General features: G+C 43.0%; 3 protein-coding genes across 4 annotated transcripts in view; 2 read left to right on the forward strand and 1 right to left on the reverse strand.

Moving 5' to 3' along the window:
* Window positions 1–1028, forward strand: part of LOC105495835 (SNW domain containing 1) — a 44080-nt gene extending 43052 nt beyond the window's left edge. Inside the window, exons 13-14 of one of the 2 annotated variants that reach the window (XM_011765686.2) lie at window positions 100–263; window positions 344–1028. In XM_011765686.2, coding sequence (XP_011763988.1) covers window positions 100–263; window positions 344–542 — 363 coding nt within the window. In that variant the 3' untranslated portion in view covers window positions 543–1028. Of the gene's footprint in view, window positions 1–99 lie in introns of both variants that reach the window. The other variant, XM_011765685.2, reaches the window with a different exon arrangement.
* SLIR (SRA stem-loop interacting RNA binding protein) lies at window positions 1029–10584 on the reverse strand. Its single transcript, XM_011765684.2, has 4 exons — window positions 10430–10584; window positions 7743–7801; window positions 2378–2485; window positions 1029–1131 (listed from the first exon to the last, which is right to left on the reverse strand). Exons 1-4 carry the CDS (start codon window positions 10524–10526, stop codon window positions 1066–1068), a joined length of 330 nt encoding a protein of 109 aa, XP_011763986.1. The 5' UTR covers window positions 10527–10584; the 3' UTR covers window positions 1029–1065.
* Window positions 10585–10615: 31 nt separating this feature from the next.
* The window catches only part of LOC105495833 (alkB homolog 1, histone H2A dioxygenase), a 32909-nt gene continuing 26349 nt past the window's right edge, over window positions 10616–17175 (forward strand). Inside the window, exons 1-2 of the mRNA XM_071099800.1 lie at window positions 10616–10817; window positions 14151–14259. Coding sequence (XP_070955901.1) covers window positions 10635–10817; window positions 14151–14259 — 292 coding nt within the window. The 5' untranslated portion in view covers window positions 10616–10634. The remainder of the gene's footprint in view (window positions 10818–14150; window positions 14260–17175) is intronic.

The following is a 17175-nucleotide window of genomic DNA, read 5'->3' on the forward strand; positions in this document are numbered from 1 at the left end:
GTGAGCTACAAATTAGCAAGGGTTTACTGTAAACATGTTATGATTCAGCTTTTGATAAAGTGTTTACACTTTTATTTAATGTCATCCATTTTTCCACAGGGTATGGACAGTGGATTTGCAGGTGGAGAAGATGAAATTTATAATGTTTATGATCAAGCCTGGAGAGGTGGTAAAGATATGGCCCAGAGTATTTATAGGCCCAGTAAAAATCTGGACAAGGACATGTATGGTGATGATCTAGAAGCCAGAATAAAAACCAACAGGTACCAATCCATACAACTCAATTTCAGTGTTTACACTGGTGAAAGCAAAGTAGTTCATAGTCTTTTCTCTTTTTCTCTAGATTTGTTCCCGACAAGGAGTTTTCTGGTTCAGACCGTAGACAGAGAGGCCGAGAAGGACCAGTTCAGTTTGAGGAAGATCCTTTTGGTTTGGACAAGTTTTTGGAAGAAGCCAAACAGCATGGTGGCTCTAAAAGACCCTCAGATAGCAGCCGCCCCAAGGAACATGAGCATGAAGGCAAGAAGAGGAGGAAGGAGTAGACACAGGTCTCTTCATAGTGAATGAACTATTACCCATTACCCTAATGATGCAAGTCATACGGGGGAACACTTTGTAAATGGTCAGGATAAAAAACAAATCTGGGTGTCGGATCCCAGCACTACTTTTTATTACTGGAGAATGGGGGGGAGATAGAAAATTCTACTTTGAATTACTTAGTTTTTTTAAAGAGTGGGTTGTGTTTGTGCTTTTCCCACCTTTCAGCATTTATAGAACATGCTGCCCCACATACAAAGTCAAGACCACTTCCTTTTGTGTGACACTAGTAGTTTGGGGTTAATATTTTGTGTAAGAACAGCTGCATATGAGTAAAGTTACCCCAACCACAGTGAGGAGGATGTTCACATACTGGAACTGTCCTGCCAAATAAATTTTGCCCCTGTTGTGCTCTGTTTTAATTTGGAGTGGGCAAAGTAACCTCTTGCTTGGTGCAACTATTTGTTTCAAATAAAAACATTTAGACAAAATTCTCAGTTATGTTAACTTTATTAATAGGCTGCGGTCTCAAAAATCTTTCTCTTCATCATCAGATGTCGGCAGAACTTTTGGCTTTTGAGCTTGAACCTGGACCTGAAAAAAATAAGCACTGTAAGGAAGGAAAGGCAATGTTTGCAAAAACATTCAAACTGAAAATCGCTTTTTTATTAGGGAATCAGTATGAATAACTCAGGCAGTTTTTATTTGTACCTTGTTCTTTTGTTTTCTCCTCAAATTCCTTTTACCATCTTTCTTGATATTATGACTCCCTAACCCTCAATTAAAAATTGTAAATCAGGCCAGAAGCAGTGGCTCAGGCCTGTAATCCCAGCATTTTGGCAGGCTGAGGCAAGAGGATTGCTTGAGGCCAGGAGTTCAAGACTACCCTGCAACATAGCAAGGGCCTGTCTCATTAAAAATAAATTTAAAAATAAAATAGTAGATCAATTTGGCCCAAGATCACATGGTGGGAAAGCCAAGATTTCAGCCCCAGCTTGCCTGACTTGAAAGGTAGACTGCTGGCTGGGTGCGGTGGCTCATGCCTGTAATCCCAGTGCTTTGGGAGGCCGAGGCGGGTGGATCGCCTGAGGTCACAAGTTCGAGACCAGCCTGACCAACATGGTGAAACTCAATCTCTACTAAAAATACAAAAAAAATTAGCTGTGCGTGGTGGCACATGCCTATAATCCCAGCTACTCAGGAGGCTGAGGCAGGAGAATCACTTGAACCCAGGAGGCAGAGGTTGCAGTGAGCCAAGATCACACCACTGCACGCTAGCCTGGGCAACAAGAGCGAGACTGTCTCAAACAAACAAAAAAAAGTAGACTGCTATGTCCACTGTGTTATATAAACTGGTTACTCTACCACCCCCCATTCTTTTTCTTTTCTTTTTTTTTCAGATGGATTTCGCTCATTGCCCAAGCTGGAGTGCAATGGCGCGATCTGTCTCCCAGGTTCTTCTGCCTCAGTGTCCAACCTGTCTCCCGGGTTCTTCTGCCTCAGCGTCCTGAGGAGCTGGGACTATAAGCATGTGCCACCATGCCCGGCTAATTTTTTTTGTATTTTTAGTAGAGATGGGGTTTCTCCATGTTGGTCAGGCTGGTGTCAAACTCCTGACCTCTAGTGATCCCCCCACCTCAGCCTCCCAAAGTGCTGGGATTACAGGCGTGAACTACCACACCTGGCCTACCACCCCATCATTCTAACAAGCATTAAGGTAGCTTCAGTTACAAATCTCTCAAAGTCCCCATCATTCCATATTTATGATCTATTTGATACATAATTAAATAGTACCTACATGTATATCATACATGTGTCTGGTATAGAAAAACAAATTTACCTTTACTCCATCTATAATATGATATTCCTGTTGTAGTGCATTCTGAAGTTCTTCTTCTGAAGAAAACTGAACCCAACCCAAACCTCTGTGAAAGCCAGTCCCCTTGTCCTAAAAATTCAAAATATAGGAAAAGATTAATCATGAACTTGAGAAAGTTTCCAGGAGCTCCAAATCAAACTACCAACTTTTTCATCTGCCAAAAATCAGATTTTTTTTTTTTTTTTTTTTTCAGGCAGGGTCTTGCTCTGTCACCCAGGCTGGAGTGCAGTGGTATGAGCCGGACTCACTGCAGCCTCAACTTCCTGGGTTCAAGCAATCCTCCCACCTCAGCCTCTTCAGTAGCTGGGATCACAGGTACATACCACCATGTCTGGCTCATTTTTTATATTTTTTGTAGAGACAAGGTCTTGCCATCTTACCCAGGCCGGTCTCAACTCCTGGGCTCAAGCAGTCTTCCCATCTGGGCCTCCCAAAGTGCTGGAATTACAGGCATAAGCCAGCATGCTCAGCCAAAAATCGATCAAAGACATAGGTGTCGGTAACCTTGCTTTACACCCTTCCTGATCACCCAAAGCTAAATCCCTGTTGTTAAACTTCCTGTTTTCCTTGCTGCCATTAGAGAAGATATGGGTCATGAGCTTTCTGTATCATCCTAGATGCAAACCATACTAACAGTAATAGCTAAGGGAAATTTTGGGCCGGGCGCGGTGGCTCAAGCCTGTAATCCCAGCACTTTGGGAGGCCGAGGCGGGCGGATCACAAGGTCAGGAGATCGAGACCACAGTGAAACCCCGTCTCTACTAAAAATACAAAAAATTAGCCGGGCGCGGTGGCAGGCGCCTGTAGTCCCAGCTACTCAGGAGGCTGAGGCAGGAGAATGGCGGGAACCCGGGAGGCGGAGCTTGCAGTGAGCCGAGATCGCGCCACTGCACTTCAGCCTGGGCGACAGAGCGAGACTGCCACTGCACTTCAGCCTGGGCGACAGAGCGAGACTCCGTCTCAAAAAAAAAAAAAAAAAAAAGAAATTTTGATCAGTACTTTTGTTCTAAGCCTCGTTTCTGGAAACTAGAAAATTAAGCCTCAAAGGCTTGTTGCACTCATTTCTGAATCCAGTCACCCTCATCACCACCACGACTATCATATGTTCCTAATGAAAAACAAGAAAAGATAATATTTAGCCCTTACTTAACCTAGTTATAGACTTCGGGTTAATTTAAACAATTTTGCTACTTCCCCTTGTGCAAAAGTTTCAACCTATACATCACATACGGAAAACAGATTCTAGAGTGCTTGGATGTACCCTGCCCCTCCAGCCCTTCAACAGAAAACAAGTATTAAGATGTCTAGTCCCTGTAGATAACAAACTGGTCCTCATTAGTCTCATTCAAGTTATGCTGTGCTTTGCCAAAGAAAATCAAAATCTTACAATTGCTCCTATACTTCAAGGATAACTTTATTAGGAATAACCTAGAATACAAGAGAAGTTTCTGGTGATGTCCCAATGATCCATTCATTGTAGATAAGACAATTTCTTTTTTTTTTTTTTGAGACGGAGTCTCGCGCTGTGTCACCCAGGCTGGAGTGCAGTGGCGTGATCTCGGCTCACTGCAAGCTCCGCCTCCCAGGTTCACGCCATTCTCCTGCCTCAGCCTCCGAGTAGCTGGGACTACAGGCGCCCGCCACCACGCCCGGCTAGTTTTTTGTATTTTTAGTAGAGACGGGGTTTCACCATGTTAGCCAGGATGGTCTCGATCTCCTGACCTCGTGATCCACCCGCCTCGGCCTCCCAAAGTGCTGGGATTACAGGCTTGAGCCACCGCGCCCGGCCAGATAAGACAATTTCTAAAGCATTCCTTTACTGTCATGTGACCACTTCCACAGTCAAAGGCATTAAGAAATTTGTTTATATTAAAACAGGCCAGGTGCAGTGGCTCAATCCCAACACTTTGGGAGGCTGGGGTGGGTGGATGGCTTGAAATCAGGAGTTCGAGACCAGCCTGGCCAACATGGTGCAACTCCCACCTCTACTAAAAATACAGAAATTAGCCAGGTGTGGTGGCACATGCCTGTAGTCCCAGCTACCTGGGTGACTGAGGAAGGAGGATCACTTGAACCCGGGAGGCAGAGATTGCAGTGAGCTGAAATAGCGCCTCTGCACTCCAGCCTGGGCGACAGAGCAAGGCTGTCTCAAAAAAACAAAAAAAACAAAAAAAACAAAAAAACAAAAACTCAGTCCAGGTGCAGTGGCTCATGCCTGTAATTACAGCACTTTCGGAGCTAAGGTGGGTAGACTGCTTGAGTCCAGGAGTTGCAATATGGTGAAGCCCAATTTCTACAAGGAATACAAAAAACTAGCCGGGTGTGGTGGCACATGACTGTAGTCCCAGCTACTCAGGAGGCAGAGGCAGGAAGGATCCCTTGAACCCAGGAGGTCAAGGCTGCGGTGAACGTGATTGTGCCACTGCACTCCAGCCTGATGACAGAGTGAGACCCTGTCTCAAAATAAGGAACCAGGATTTCCAACTTGAGTACAATGAATTTAACAAAAAATTATTTTTGTCATATTTTATTTTGTTTTATCAACATCAAAGCTGCCTTTTATTTAAATCTAAGATCTATTCTTTCCAGGTCCTATTTTATTTATGGACCAAGAAAAACCTATTAATTTTTTTTGCAAGGAACTTTTAAATGCTCTTGAAAAAACTGAAGTTTTCATGCTTATAGAAAACATTTCATGTCCATTAATACATGTGCCCAACTTTTCTATTCAACTATATAAAATTCCATTGCATCAGTGACTTAATATCTAATCAATCCCAGTGATGAACATTTAGGTTTTTTCTTCTTACTTGACATTAAGCAATGCTGCTTTGGAATATTCTTGACCACACATTTCTGTAGGATAAATTCTTAGACAAGTAACTGCTAGATCAAAGCAAATATAAATTCTTAACTTTGGTATTTTGTCAACTACACATCAGAACTGAAGGTACCAGCTGAACTTCTCAACAACTTGAGTGCCAGATTCCCTACACCTTCACTGGTACTATATATAACTAATCTGTTAGTCTTTGGGAGTCAAGTAACATTAAACCAAGAATTAAGAATTTAAGTTCCTTTATGTTTTTAATTTTACCATAGCCCTTATAGTGCTGCAAGGAAAAAAAGGTTTCAGTCAAGTGTGTGTAAACTATATACTCACATCACACCCTAAAAAAGCCCACAGAGAAATACAGTCCAGGATAAATTTATAGGCTGATTTCTAGACCCTCCCAAGAAAGCAAAGGAAATGTAATTAATATAAAAATACTGTTTTATTAGTTATAAATCTAAAAAAGAAAATGGTACTCAATGAAGATAAAACTTAAAATATCCTCTGCCAATTCTTAGAAATCTCAAATCCTTATTAGAATACTGTAGTAGGCAGAATTCTAAGATAGGCCCTATGATCTCCATGCATTCCCCATGTCACACCCTATATAATTCCCTCCCCTTGAGCGTAGGCAAGACCTGACTTGCTTCTAACCAAAAGAATCCAGCGAAAGTAATGGGATGTCACTCCTGTGATTACGTTCAATGTAAGATGCCATCTTAGCATACTGGAGAAGCCCTTGCTGGCTTTAAAGAAGCAAGCTGCAATGTAGTAAGACAGCCTACAGATAAACCAGGTAACAAGGAACTGCAGGGAGTTCCTAGGTGAGAGCAGCTCCCAACTCAAAGCCAAAGGTCAGCAAGAAAACAGACCTCAGTCCTACAGTTAAAGATGAATACTGGCCGGGGGCAGTGGCTCACACCTGTAATGCCAGCATTTTGGGAAGCCCAGTGGGCGGGTCACTTGAGGTCAGGAGTTCAAGACCAGCCTAGCCAACAGAGGGAAACTCCATCTCTACTAAAAATACAAAAATTAGCTGGGTGTGGTAGCGCATGCCTGTAGTCCCAGCTACTCAGGAGGCTGAGGCAGGAGAATGGCTTGAACCCAGGCAGCAGAGGTTGCAGTAAGCCGAGATTGCGCTACTGCACTCCAGCTTGGGCAACAGAGCAAGACTCCATCTCAAAAAAAAAAAAAAAAAAAAAATTTTGTCAACCACATGAGGGAGCTTGAAGTCAGTCTTTTTCCCCAGTAGACCCTTTGATGAGATGCACTACAGCCCCAGCTGACACGTGGAATATATAGCTATGTAAGACCCTAAGGAGAGGACCCAGCTAAACTGTGCTCAGCTGTGAGATATGTGCTGTTTTGAGCCATTATGCTTGTGGTATTTTGTTACACAACAATAAAAAAACACAAATACATATGATAAAGCCTTTTCACTTTTTAATCAGTATCACTCAAAATGTTATCAATGGACTGTAGGCCAGGCATAGTGGCTCACGCCCGTAATCCCAGCACTTTGGGAGGCCAACGCAGGAGGATTGCCTGAAGCCAGGAGTTCAAGATCAGCCTGGGCAACATGGCAAGACCCCCATCTCCATAAAAATAAGCCAGTACAGTGGCTCACACCTGTAATCTGAACACTTCGGGAGGCCGAGGTGGGCAGATGGCTTGAGCCCAGGAGTTTGACGAGACCAGCATAAGCAACATGGCCAAACCCCATCTCTACAAAAAATACAAAAATTACCCAGGTGTGCTGGCACATGCCTGTAGTCCCAGCTACTCAGGAGGCTGAGGTGGGAGGATCACCTGAGCCTGGAAGGCAGAGGTTGCAGTGAGCCATGATCGCATCACTGCACTCCACCTGGGGTGATAGAGCAAGACCCTGTCTCTTAAAAAAAAGAAAATGAAAAAATTTTCCAGCCTGGGCAGTATGGCAAAACCCTGTCTCCACTAATACCAAAAAAGTTAACTGGGCATGGTGGCACATGTCTGTAGTCCCAGCTACTCAGGGGGCTGAGGTCGGAGGATCACTTAAGCCTGGGAGGAAGAGGCTGCAGTGAGATCAGGCCACTGCACTCCTGCAGAGGGACAGAGCAAGACCCTGTCACAAGATAGATAAATAAGAGTTTTTTAAAACACTTTAAGCTTTTTTTTCTTTTTTAACAATTTTTGTGAGTGTATAGTAGGTGTATATATTTACAGAGCACATGAGATATTTTGATATAGGCATGCAATATAAAATAAGCACATCATGGAGAATGTGGTATCTATCCCCTCAAGCATTTACCATTTGACTTATGGGGTATCCAAACCCTCAGGCATTTATCCTGAGTTACAAATAATCCAATTACACTCTTTGAATTATTTTAAAATGTAAAATTATTATTGACTATAGTCACCCTGTTCTGCTATCAAATAGGTCTTATTCATTCTATTTTTTTGGTACCCATTAGCCATTCCCACCTCCCCCTACTTTTTCTTAATACTTACAAAAGGTACAATACACCTTTTTACATGGCCAAACTGTGCAAAGTATTCTTTCAGCTGACCTGTGTGGCAGAAGAAAACGTATTAAAAGCAGTTACTATATTTTGGATTCTCTTAGATTGTAGAAAGAAACTAAAAGTGATCCCAGGGTCACCAGACTTCTTGTGGACAGGAACTACTTTGCATTTCCCTAAAGGCTTAAGATTTAGGAAGCAGCTATGGTACTGACTATAAAGTCACAATGTACCAGACTTGGTGGTGAGGAGGGGAGATGGACAGACAAGTTGTTGAATTGGCTGCAGTCTCCATCCTCAGCAAACATCAAGTGTTTTCATCATATCAGTTACTGTGCTATGTGGACTATGATCCCTGTGAGCAGATCACAAAGAAGAAAAAGACCAATTACAGTCCAGTGTGTTTCCAGGTATACTGAAGATTTCCAAATAAAATCCCAACTTACTGGTCCTTCACAATTTAGTAAAATGAGTTGACCTCACCTGCTCTTCCTGCCTTATTTCCCACTGCTGGTCCCTAGTTACTCTCTAGTACAACAAATTGAATTATCTGTATCTGTCCTGCGGATTACCCTCTGCATATGTTGTTCTCTCCCCTCTGTATGCTGGTAATCCTATCTCCCCCTGCCTAACTTACAACTATAACTATTCTTCAAGACCCAAACCAAATACATCCACTGAGTATTATTTTATTGGGCTCCTATCACAATACAAGACAATGTACTAGCCCTGTAGGACTTCAAAGATTTGGAGTATATAAAGACTAAAAACTACACGATCTGTTTCTCTTGTGAACTACAGTGCCTGTACTTCACTGAATTACTTTTTATAATATCTATTTAGTTCTCCTAGTTCACCAAAACCTCACTGGTTCAACAACTGCCTATATTTGTTCTAAGTCTCTTCATCCCCACCACTACTACACTGTAAGCTCCCTCAGCATATAAACCACCATGTTTACCGTGACCAATAAACAGTAGGGCCTCAATATTGGCTAAATGAGTAAGTAAATGTCCACTAATCCTTCCAACAATCCACAGAGACTAAATTTTTAAGGGATCTAATGTTTAAGTCAAACCAACTGGCAAGATCAAGGTCTCACAGAATATGATACTGGAGAACAAAATAATGTTAAATATATGTTTTATACCAGATAATTAAAGTCCTAGAAGACGCTGATTTCAAAACAAACCAGCTCTGGAAGGTAACCCTCTTCCTAAATTGCCTAAAATGGTGAAGGAAAAACAGCTGCAAGCACCAAGAAGAATGCCTACCACAGAATAGATACTTAAGTAAGTATTTGCTGAATCAATGTAACAACCAAGAGAAACTGTTTCGAGGTTGTACATAATGCTCACTCTTTTTAAGGGTTTTAAACTCGCCCTTTATTGTCTGGAAACTTGCATCCTCAAGATGCTAATGAAACTCCTCAGCCTTTCCATAAAGTTTCACAGGGCCTACGGGAGACTTTACTGGGCTTGGTCTTCACCAACCACATGTTTAAAAGATGGGGCACAAACCAACCTATTTCCCATTCTACTACTCACGTCTGAGCCACAAAAACTAAAAAGAAACTAAATCTTGCTCTATTTTGTTTAAAGGGGCTGACCTGAAACATGAATACAAAAAAAGTGACCACGAATGTTTATATGTTGGTAAGCAAATATAAAAACCTCATCTCAAAACTGCAACTGACAAAAATTGAAGGTGGTGAAAGATTTCAGAACTAATTATTCCAACCTTTATCTCAAGACTAGGCCTCTCCTGTAAGTTTCAATTTTAGTTATCGTGAAAATAACTATCATTTGCTGAGTACTTATCTAACGCAAGTCTAAGAAGTTTGCATATAAACTCAATCCTCTCAACAATCCTATGAGCTGGGTATTATTGACTACATTTTATCAATGAGTAAACTGAGGCCCAGTTATGAGTCATTTTCCCATACTAACTTCAGTTATTCAGGTGATACAACGATTAAATGGCCAAGCTGGAATTCTAACCTCAACGGTCTAGTGTCGGAGTCCACTTCTCCGCCACAATGATATACAACTTCTGTTCAATTGCCTGACAGAAACTTCACAAGTTTCTCAAACTCAACACATTCAAACTTTACTCACCTTCTCTTGGCCTGCTCCTAGCTTCTAAACGAGCAATTCACCAATGCTAAAAACCCAGAAATCATTCCTCCCTTTCCTTTATTCCGTACACTTTCCCATTTAAGCCATCACGAAACGGCATCTAATTTGCTTTTAAAACGTGAATGGATCTGACCACCATTCTTCTACCATCGCCCTAATTCAGGTCCTCACCTTTTAAGTAAATTAATGATACTGCTTTTTAGCTCCTCTCCAAGCCTACAATCTTGCCACCTTGAATCCATCCTCCACACTACAGTCAAAATTATCCCTTCTAAATTGTAAATCTTGGTTACCAAGTAATAAATCTTTACACCAAATCACTCCTAAAGGCAAGAGCTGGTGCATTCGTGACCCCAAAAGCTCAAAGGCCATCCCTAAACGGTTAACTGCAAACAAAATTTCTTTCTGCTCACTTGCATGCTCAGGAGCAGTCTCCTAATTCAGTCACCACGCTGACTTAAGTACCCTGCAAAAAGCAGAAGTTTTGAGGATCGCTTGGACCTAAAAATTCCGCTACTCCCACATCTCCATCACTCACTCGACGCCGCAGTCCAAGGAATTTTTCTCACAAAAGCAACCGGCCGATCGATATTTCTACGCAGCGCCATAGCACCTCTCGCTGCTGAGGCCGCCATCTTTAGACTAAAGGACCTCCTTGAAGCGAGGCCGCGGCCCGGGAAAAAAATTTCCGGATCCGGAACACGAGAAAATCTGCTTCCGGATCAGAGAGTACAGGCCGCGAGATGGGGAAGATGGCAGCGGTCGTGGGCTCTGTAGCGACTCTGGCGACTGAGCCCGGGGAGGATGCCTTTCGGAAACTTTTCCGCTTCTACCGTCAGAGCCGGCCCGGGACCGCAGACCTGGAAGGGGTCATCGACTTCTCGGCGGCCCATGAAGCCCGTGGCACGGGTCCTGGTGCCCAAAAGGTAGAGAGAGAGGAGCGGCACGCGTCTCTCCATCGCTTTGCGCCGCTTCTTGGAGGGACTTCCGTGTCTTCCTCGCTTCTTTTCACCTCCAGACCGGTTGTTGTTGAACGATTCCTGTCCTCCTTTGGCAGCAGAGTCGAACTCCCCACTGTCACACTAGCAATAACGCGTTGAGATGCTCGTTTCTTTAGGCGGGCATTCCTGGCAGGGGGGACTCGGTCAGACGAGCCTGGTAATCCGTGTTTATTTCTCACTGTAACTGTCTCCTCACATTTCTGTTTGGGTTTTTGTAAAACCCCATAGAAAGTCTTCGTAGACGGTAGGGTAGCGTTCTGCAGCTTGAAAAAATGACTCCCGAGGAATCCCAGAACTGACAGATGCGGCGCTGTTTGTTAAGCCGCTGTGGGTAGAACTAGTCCCTCTCTTCTTCTCTGAGCCTTTTAGAAGGAGGTCATTGAAGGATTCTGATAATCCCTCCGTGTTGAAAATAAATGGCAAACAAGTATATATGGAATACAGGCATCGTTATTTCTCTCTACTTTTCCCCCATGGAGATTAAGAAAGGGAACACAGGCCGGGAGCGGTGTCTCATGCCTGTAATCCCAGCACTTTGGAGGCTATGGCGGGTGGATCGCTTGAACCCAGGGGTTCGAGACCAGCCTGGGCATGGCAAAACCCCGGCTCCACCAAAAATACAAAAAATTAGCCAGTCTCCTAACCTGGTCTCAAGTAAATAGATTTTTTAAAAAAAAAATTTTTAAGGGAACATAATGGACAAGAGGGAAAACTGGGAACCAAAACTGTAGTTCAGTATACATTTTCTTTCTTTACAATCCACTTTAACGTTGAGGATATGCAGCCCCTTAATTTGCTCTTGGTGTTGTCCACAGATGTCTAGATGAGGCATCCTTTCCAAGCTTCCTAACAGCTCTGATAAAATTGGGATGCTACAGTATTAAGTATTAATGATTGCATACTTGAGCTCAGCTTTTCAGCACCTTCATTTGTTAGGAAAACAATGGTCTTAGAGTTGTCAAAATACAGAAAGTCCACACCCCAAGAATAATATACTTTTTCTTTCCAGAGCCCTTCAGACTCTCATTCAGCTCCTTTTACCCACATTTTACCATAATATGTACATGCTTTTTAGAATGTCAGCCATCAGAGAATGAGCCATTATGTGTCTAGTACAGGACCTAAAACAGTACTGAGTAAGTACAGTATGTGTTGTACATGAAAGCTTGGGTGTTTTGTTCCCCAGGTCAAAGCACATTAAAGTAGTAATTAAGAGAAGTTAACTATTACAAGCCAGCTGATGAGACTAGTGGGAAAGTGGTGGTTAACAGTCTGGCAAGGGAGGAAGCAGAAAACCTTTTATAAAAACCTTATATAAAAAGCGATGTGGTTCAGTTTAGCGTATGATAGAATAGGTCCACTAACACATCACCTCCAAGAGTGTGTTAAATTATAGTGCAGTATTAAGTATGGCCTATTTAAGAAATCAAGACAAAATGCTTGAAAGTGTTTTATCAGCCCCTAGGTACCTGGAAAACTCAGCTGATCAGTACTCTCAGAGGGTTTGAGATAGCCCTTTTATTATAGAGACATGAGCCAACTTTTGGTATTTTGTCCAGGAATCTCCACACTTGGAGAAGTTGATAAAATATCATTCTCTTTGAAAGAGAATGTTTCGTATTCTATATATATATGTGTGTGTGTGTATATGAGATATATACATTTTTTTTTTTTTTTGAGACAGTGTTTCACTGTGTCATCCCGGCTGAAGTGCAGTGGCGCGATCTCGGCTCACTGCGACCTCCGTCTCCTAGGTTCAAGCAATTCTTCTGCCTCAGCCTCCCAAGTAGCTGGGACTACAGGCACGCGCCACCATGCCTGGCTAATTTTTGTATTTTTAGTAGAGATGGGGTTTCGCCGTGTTGGCCAGGCTGGCCCCAAACTCCTGACCTCAGGTGATCTACCTGCTTTGGCCTCCCAAAGTGTTGGAATTACAGGCTTGAGCCACTGCACCCAGCCTGTTTCATGTTTTAAGGCAAGGCAGACCCTAGGTTTATTATTCAGGGAAGAATAAAGATTTTTTCCGTTAATGTTTTGACGTCAGTGACTGCATAGTGGGTCTCTTAACCAATGTAATGAGCCATCCATTAGCTACTCATGTACAAAGAGAACTTCAGCCCCTGAAATACTAAATTCATTTCTAAGTAATTTACAGAAGCAGAAGTTGTAGTGTCAGTTGGACATTTCATCTAGAAGAGGGCAAACAGGATTTTTTAGCTTTTACTTTTAGCAAACAGGATTCCCAGTGTCTTACTGAAACATTTTTTCTTTCTGTTTACAGCACTCTTATTCTCTCTCTCTTTTTTTTTTTTTTTTGAGACAGAGTCTTGCTCTGTTCCCAGGCTGGAGTGCAGTGGCGCAATCTCAGCTCACTGCAACCTCCACCTCCTGGATTCAAGCAATTCTGGTGCCCCAGCCTCTCAAGTAACTGGAATTTCAGGCACCCGCCACCACACCCAGCTGATTTTTGTATTTTTAGTAGAGACGGAGTTTCACCATGTTGGCCAGGCTGGTCTCAAACTCCTGACCTCATGATCCGCCTGCCTTAGCTTCCCAAAATGCTGGGATTACAGGCATGAGCCACTGCGACTGGCCTTCTCTTTTCATTCTCTCACCCTGCCCAGCTTGGTGTTCCTTATAGCTCCGTTTAAATACCAGCTCTATACAAGTGTCTCAGAAGCATTACTGTTAGCCCTAACTGAAGTAAATAGCTTTGTGACTCAGGATATTTCAGTACACCAAGCACCTTTCATGATGCAGTCCCATAAGAAGTTGCAAAGGTATGATATCATAGGAAAAAGTAGTTCTGAAAGCCAAAATTAGCCTGCTTAAATTTTCTTATTACCATTTTGCCTCAATTTTGGGTAACTCTACTATTACTATATAGATGAGAAACTGAGGCTCTAAGACATTAAGTTACTCATCTAAAATGCCTAGATCAAGTAAGCAGTACAACTAAGATTAACCCCAGACTTAATACTCTTTGCTTTGGCCAGGCACAGTGGCTTATACTTATAATCCCATTGCTTTGGGAGGCCAACACAGGAGGATCACTTGAGCTCAGGAGCTTGAGGCTGCAGTGAACTATGATCATGCCACTGCACTCTAGCCTGAGCAATAGAGCAAGGTTCTGTATCTTTAAAAAACGCAAGAATCCTAACTTTGCCTCATACAAGAAATATCTTTGGAGGTTTGAGGTTCCTAGAGTTGACCTGCAAAATAGATTTAGCCCTTTAACTTCTGTTTCCTTCCTTTCAGGTGGTCAAATCTCAGCTAAATGTGTCTTCTGTCAGTGAGCACAATGCATATAGAGCAGGCCTTCAGCCCGTCAGCAAGTGGCAAGCCTATGGACTCAAAGGCTATCCTGGTGAGTGTAACTGACCTCAGAGAAGGCAATATCACTCAATCATTTGTGTTTTCATATCTTAAAGAAGGTACTGTGAGCAAGTAAATAGACAAAGGATACACATAATAAACAGATAAGTGTTTCATTTCCAAACCAATTCTATACTGTACCTTGTCTAAGATGTCCGTTTCCAAAGGATAGAACAGGAGTCAGCAGTGCCTGCAGATGTGGCTGAAAGTGGCATGACCATTGAAAAAATAAGGACATTGCCTCTGGGCTCCCTGCCACAACTCTGAACATCTGATTTGGCAGAAATGCTGTAAAGAATAATTTATCATTATCATTGTAATAAATGTCATATAATAGTTATGAATAATTCATAGTTGTCCCTCTAGTCACATTCTCAAATGGCATAACAACTTAAAACTTGTTGCTATCAAGGCTGAACATATTTAATAAAGAATTACAATTAATGACATCAGAAGTCCTCGCTGAGTATGGTGGCTCACACCTGTAATCCCAGCACTTTGGGATGCCAAGGTGAGTGGATCACCTGAGGTCAGGAGGTCAAGACCAGCCTGACCAACATGTTGAAATCCCATCTCTACTAAAAATACAAAAATTAGCCAGGCGTGGTGATGCATGCCTGTAATCTCAGCTACTTGGGAGACTGAGACAGGAGAATCGCTTGAACCCGGGAGGCGGAGGTTGCAGTAAGCCAAGATCGCGCCATTGCACTCCAGCCTAGGCAATAAGAGGGAAACTCTATCTCAAAAAGAAAAAAAGGCTGGGCGCAGTGGCTCACACCTGTAATCCCAACACTTTGGGAGGCCTAGGCGGGCGGATCACAAGGTCAGGAGATTGAGACCATGCTAGCTAACAAGGTGAAACCCCGTCTCTACTGAAAATACAAAAACAAAATTAGCCAGGCATGGTGGTGGGCCCATGTAGTCCCAGCTACTCAGGAGGCTGAGGCGGAAGAATGGCATGAACCTGGGAGGCAGAGCTTGTTGAGCCGAGATGGTGCCACTGTGCTCCAGCCTGGGCGACAGAGCAAGACTCCGTCTCAAAAAAAAAAAAAAAAGAAAGTCCTAATAGGGGACAGGTGAGGTGGCTCACACCTATAATCCCAACACTTTAGAAGGCCAAGGTGGGAGGATCACTTGAGCCCAGGAATTTGTGACCAGCCTGGGTAACATAGTAAGACCCTGTCTCTACCAAAAAAAAAAAAAAAAATTTCCCAGAGTCTCACTCTGTCACCCAGGCTGGAGTACAGTGGCACAATCTCAGCTCACTGCAACCTCCACCTCCCAGGTTCAAGTGATTCTCCTGCCTCCCGAGTAGCTGAGACTACAGGTATACACCACCACACCCAGCTAATTTTTGTATTTTTAGTAGAGACATGGTTTCATGCTGGCCAACCTGGTTTCGAATTGCTGACATCATGTGATCCGCCCGCCTTAGTCTCCCAAAGTGCTGGGATTACAGGCGTGAGACACCTCACCTGGCCAAAAAAAAATGTTTTTAATTAGCCAAGTGTGGTGGCATGCCTCTGTAGTCTCAGCTACTCAGGAGACTGAGGTAGGAGGATTGCTTGGGGTGCAGTGAGCTGAGATCATGCCACTGCACCCCAGCCTGGGTGACAAAATGAGACCCGTCTCAAGCAATTCTAATAGACTTGTCTGCAATTTTTAATTTAGTAATGTTGGATAGCTGGTTTTACAAAGAATGAAATTCAGAAAATAATGAAGAATATTTTCTAGGCTCCTGGGGCCATTGTAAAAGTTAACATTGCACTTGTGATTTCAAATATGGGTTAAAAGTAAGAGAAATCTTTAAAAAGAAATGTTAGTTTTCATTGTGCCAATGGCCAGGACTCTATGGCTCTGTGGTACAGCTCTGAAGATATAACAGCCTGGCTCCTCTTGAGCTTGGGTAAATGTAGAGCATGCGTCACCAATAGTCTTGTTCTTGGAGGCCACTCTTCACCTTTCAGCTCTAGCACCTTTTTTTTTTTTTTTTTTTTGAGACAGTCTTGCTCTGTCGCCTAGGCTGGAGTACAGTGGTGCGATCTCTGCTCACTGTGGCCTCCGTATCCCAGGTTCAAACAATTCTCCTGTCTCAGCCTCCCAAGTAGCTGGGACTACAGCTGCCTGCCTGTGTTTTTAGAGACAGTGTTTCACCATGTTGGTCAGCCTGGTCTCAAACTCCTAACCTCAGGTGATCCACCTGCCTTGACCTCCCAGAGTACTGGGATTACAGGCGTGAGCCACCATGCCCAGCCTCTAGTACCTATTTTTAAGGCCATGATTCTGTGTTACTCTAGGCTTTCTCCCCTTAACAGATTGTTCATGCCACAAACTTAACCCCACTTGAGTTTTAAATTGTCTAAAGTGCTGTACTTACTTTCTGAGGCTTTCTAGGATTTACTGCTTAATTAAGCCACATCTTTTGGGTGGATGTCTCATATCCTTGGAGAGTTTATTCTGTCTCTTCTGCCATTATAAGCTGTGTTTGTTTATTTATTTATTTATTTATTTTTTTACTTACTTTCCCCCATAAGCTGTATTTAATAGAAATATAATGTCCAAAATATGGGAGAGAACAGTCTCTTCTTACTCTGAGTTGATCAAAAGGATTTTGTTTATTTCTGGATCTGACTTAATCTGAAGGAAGCTGAGTATACTACAACCTGTCCTCACACTCTGGTGTGAGGACACGTTATCCTCTTGAACAAGAGGATAATAGGCCTGGAAACCAGAAGCAGAATCTAGGGAAGAAAAGACTTATGGGGGAACATCACAGCATTAAACATTGAAAAATTATCCTGCACAAGAAGTGGTGGGAAGCAGTGCACACCAGTGGTTAAGGCATAGGTTCTGGTGCCAGGCTACCTGGGTTGATATCCTGGCTCTGCCATCTACTAACTGTAAGACT

This window comes from Macaca nemestrina, chromosome 7, assembly GCF_043159975.1.
Source record: "Macaca nemestrina isolate mMacNem1 chromosome 7, mMacNem.hap1, whole genome shotgun sequence".
Taxonomy (NCBI): Eukaryota; Metazoa; Chordata; class Mammalia; order Primates; family Cercopithecidae; genus Macaca; species Macaca nemestrina.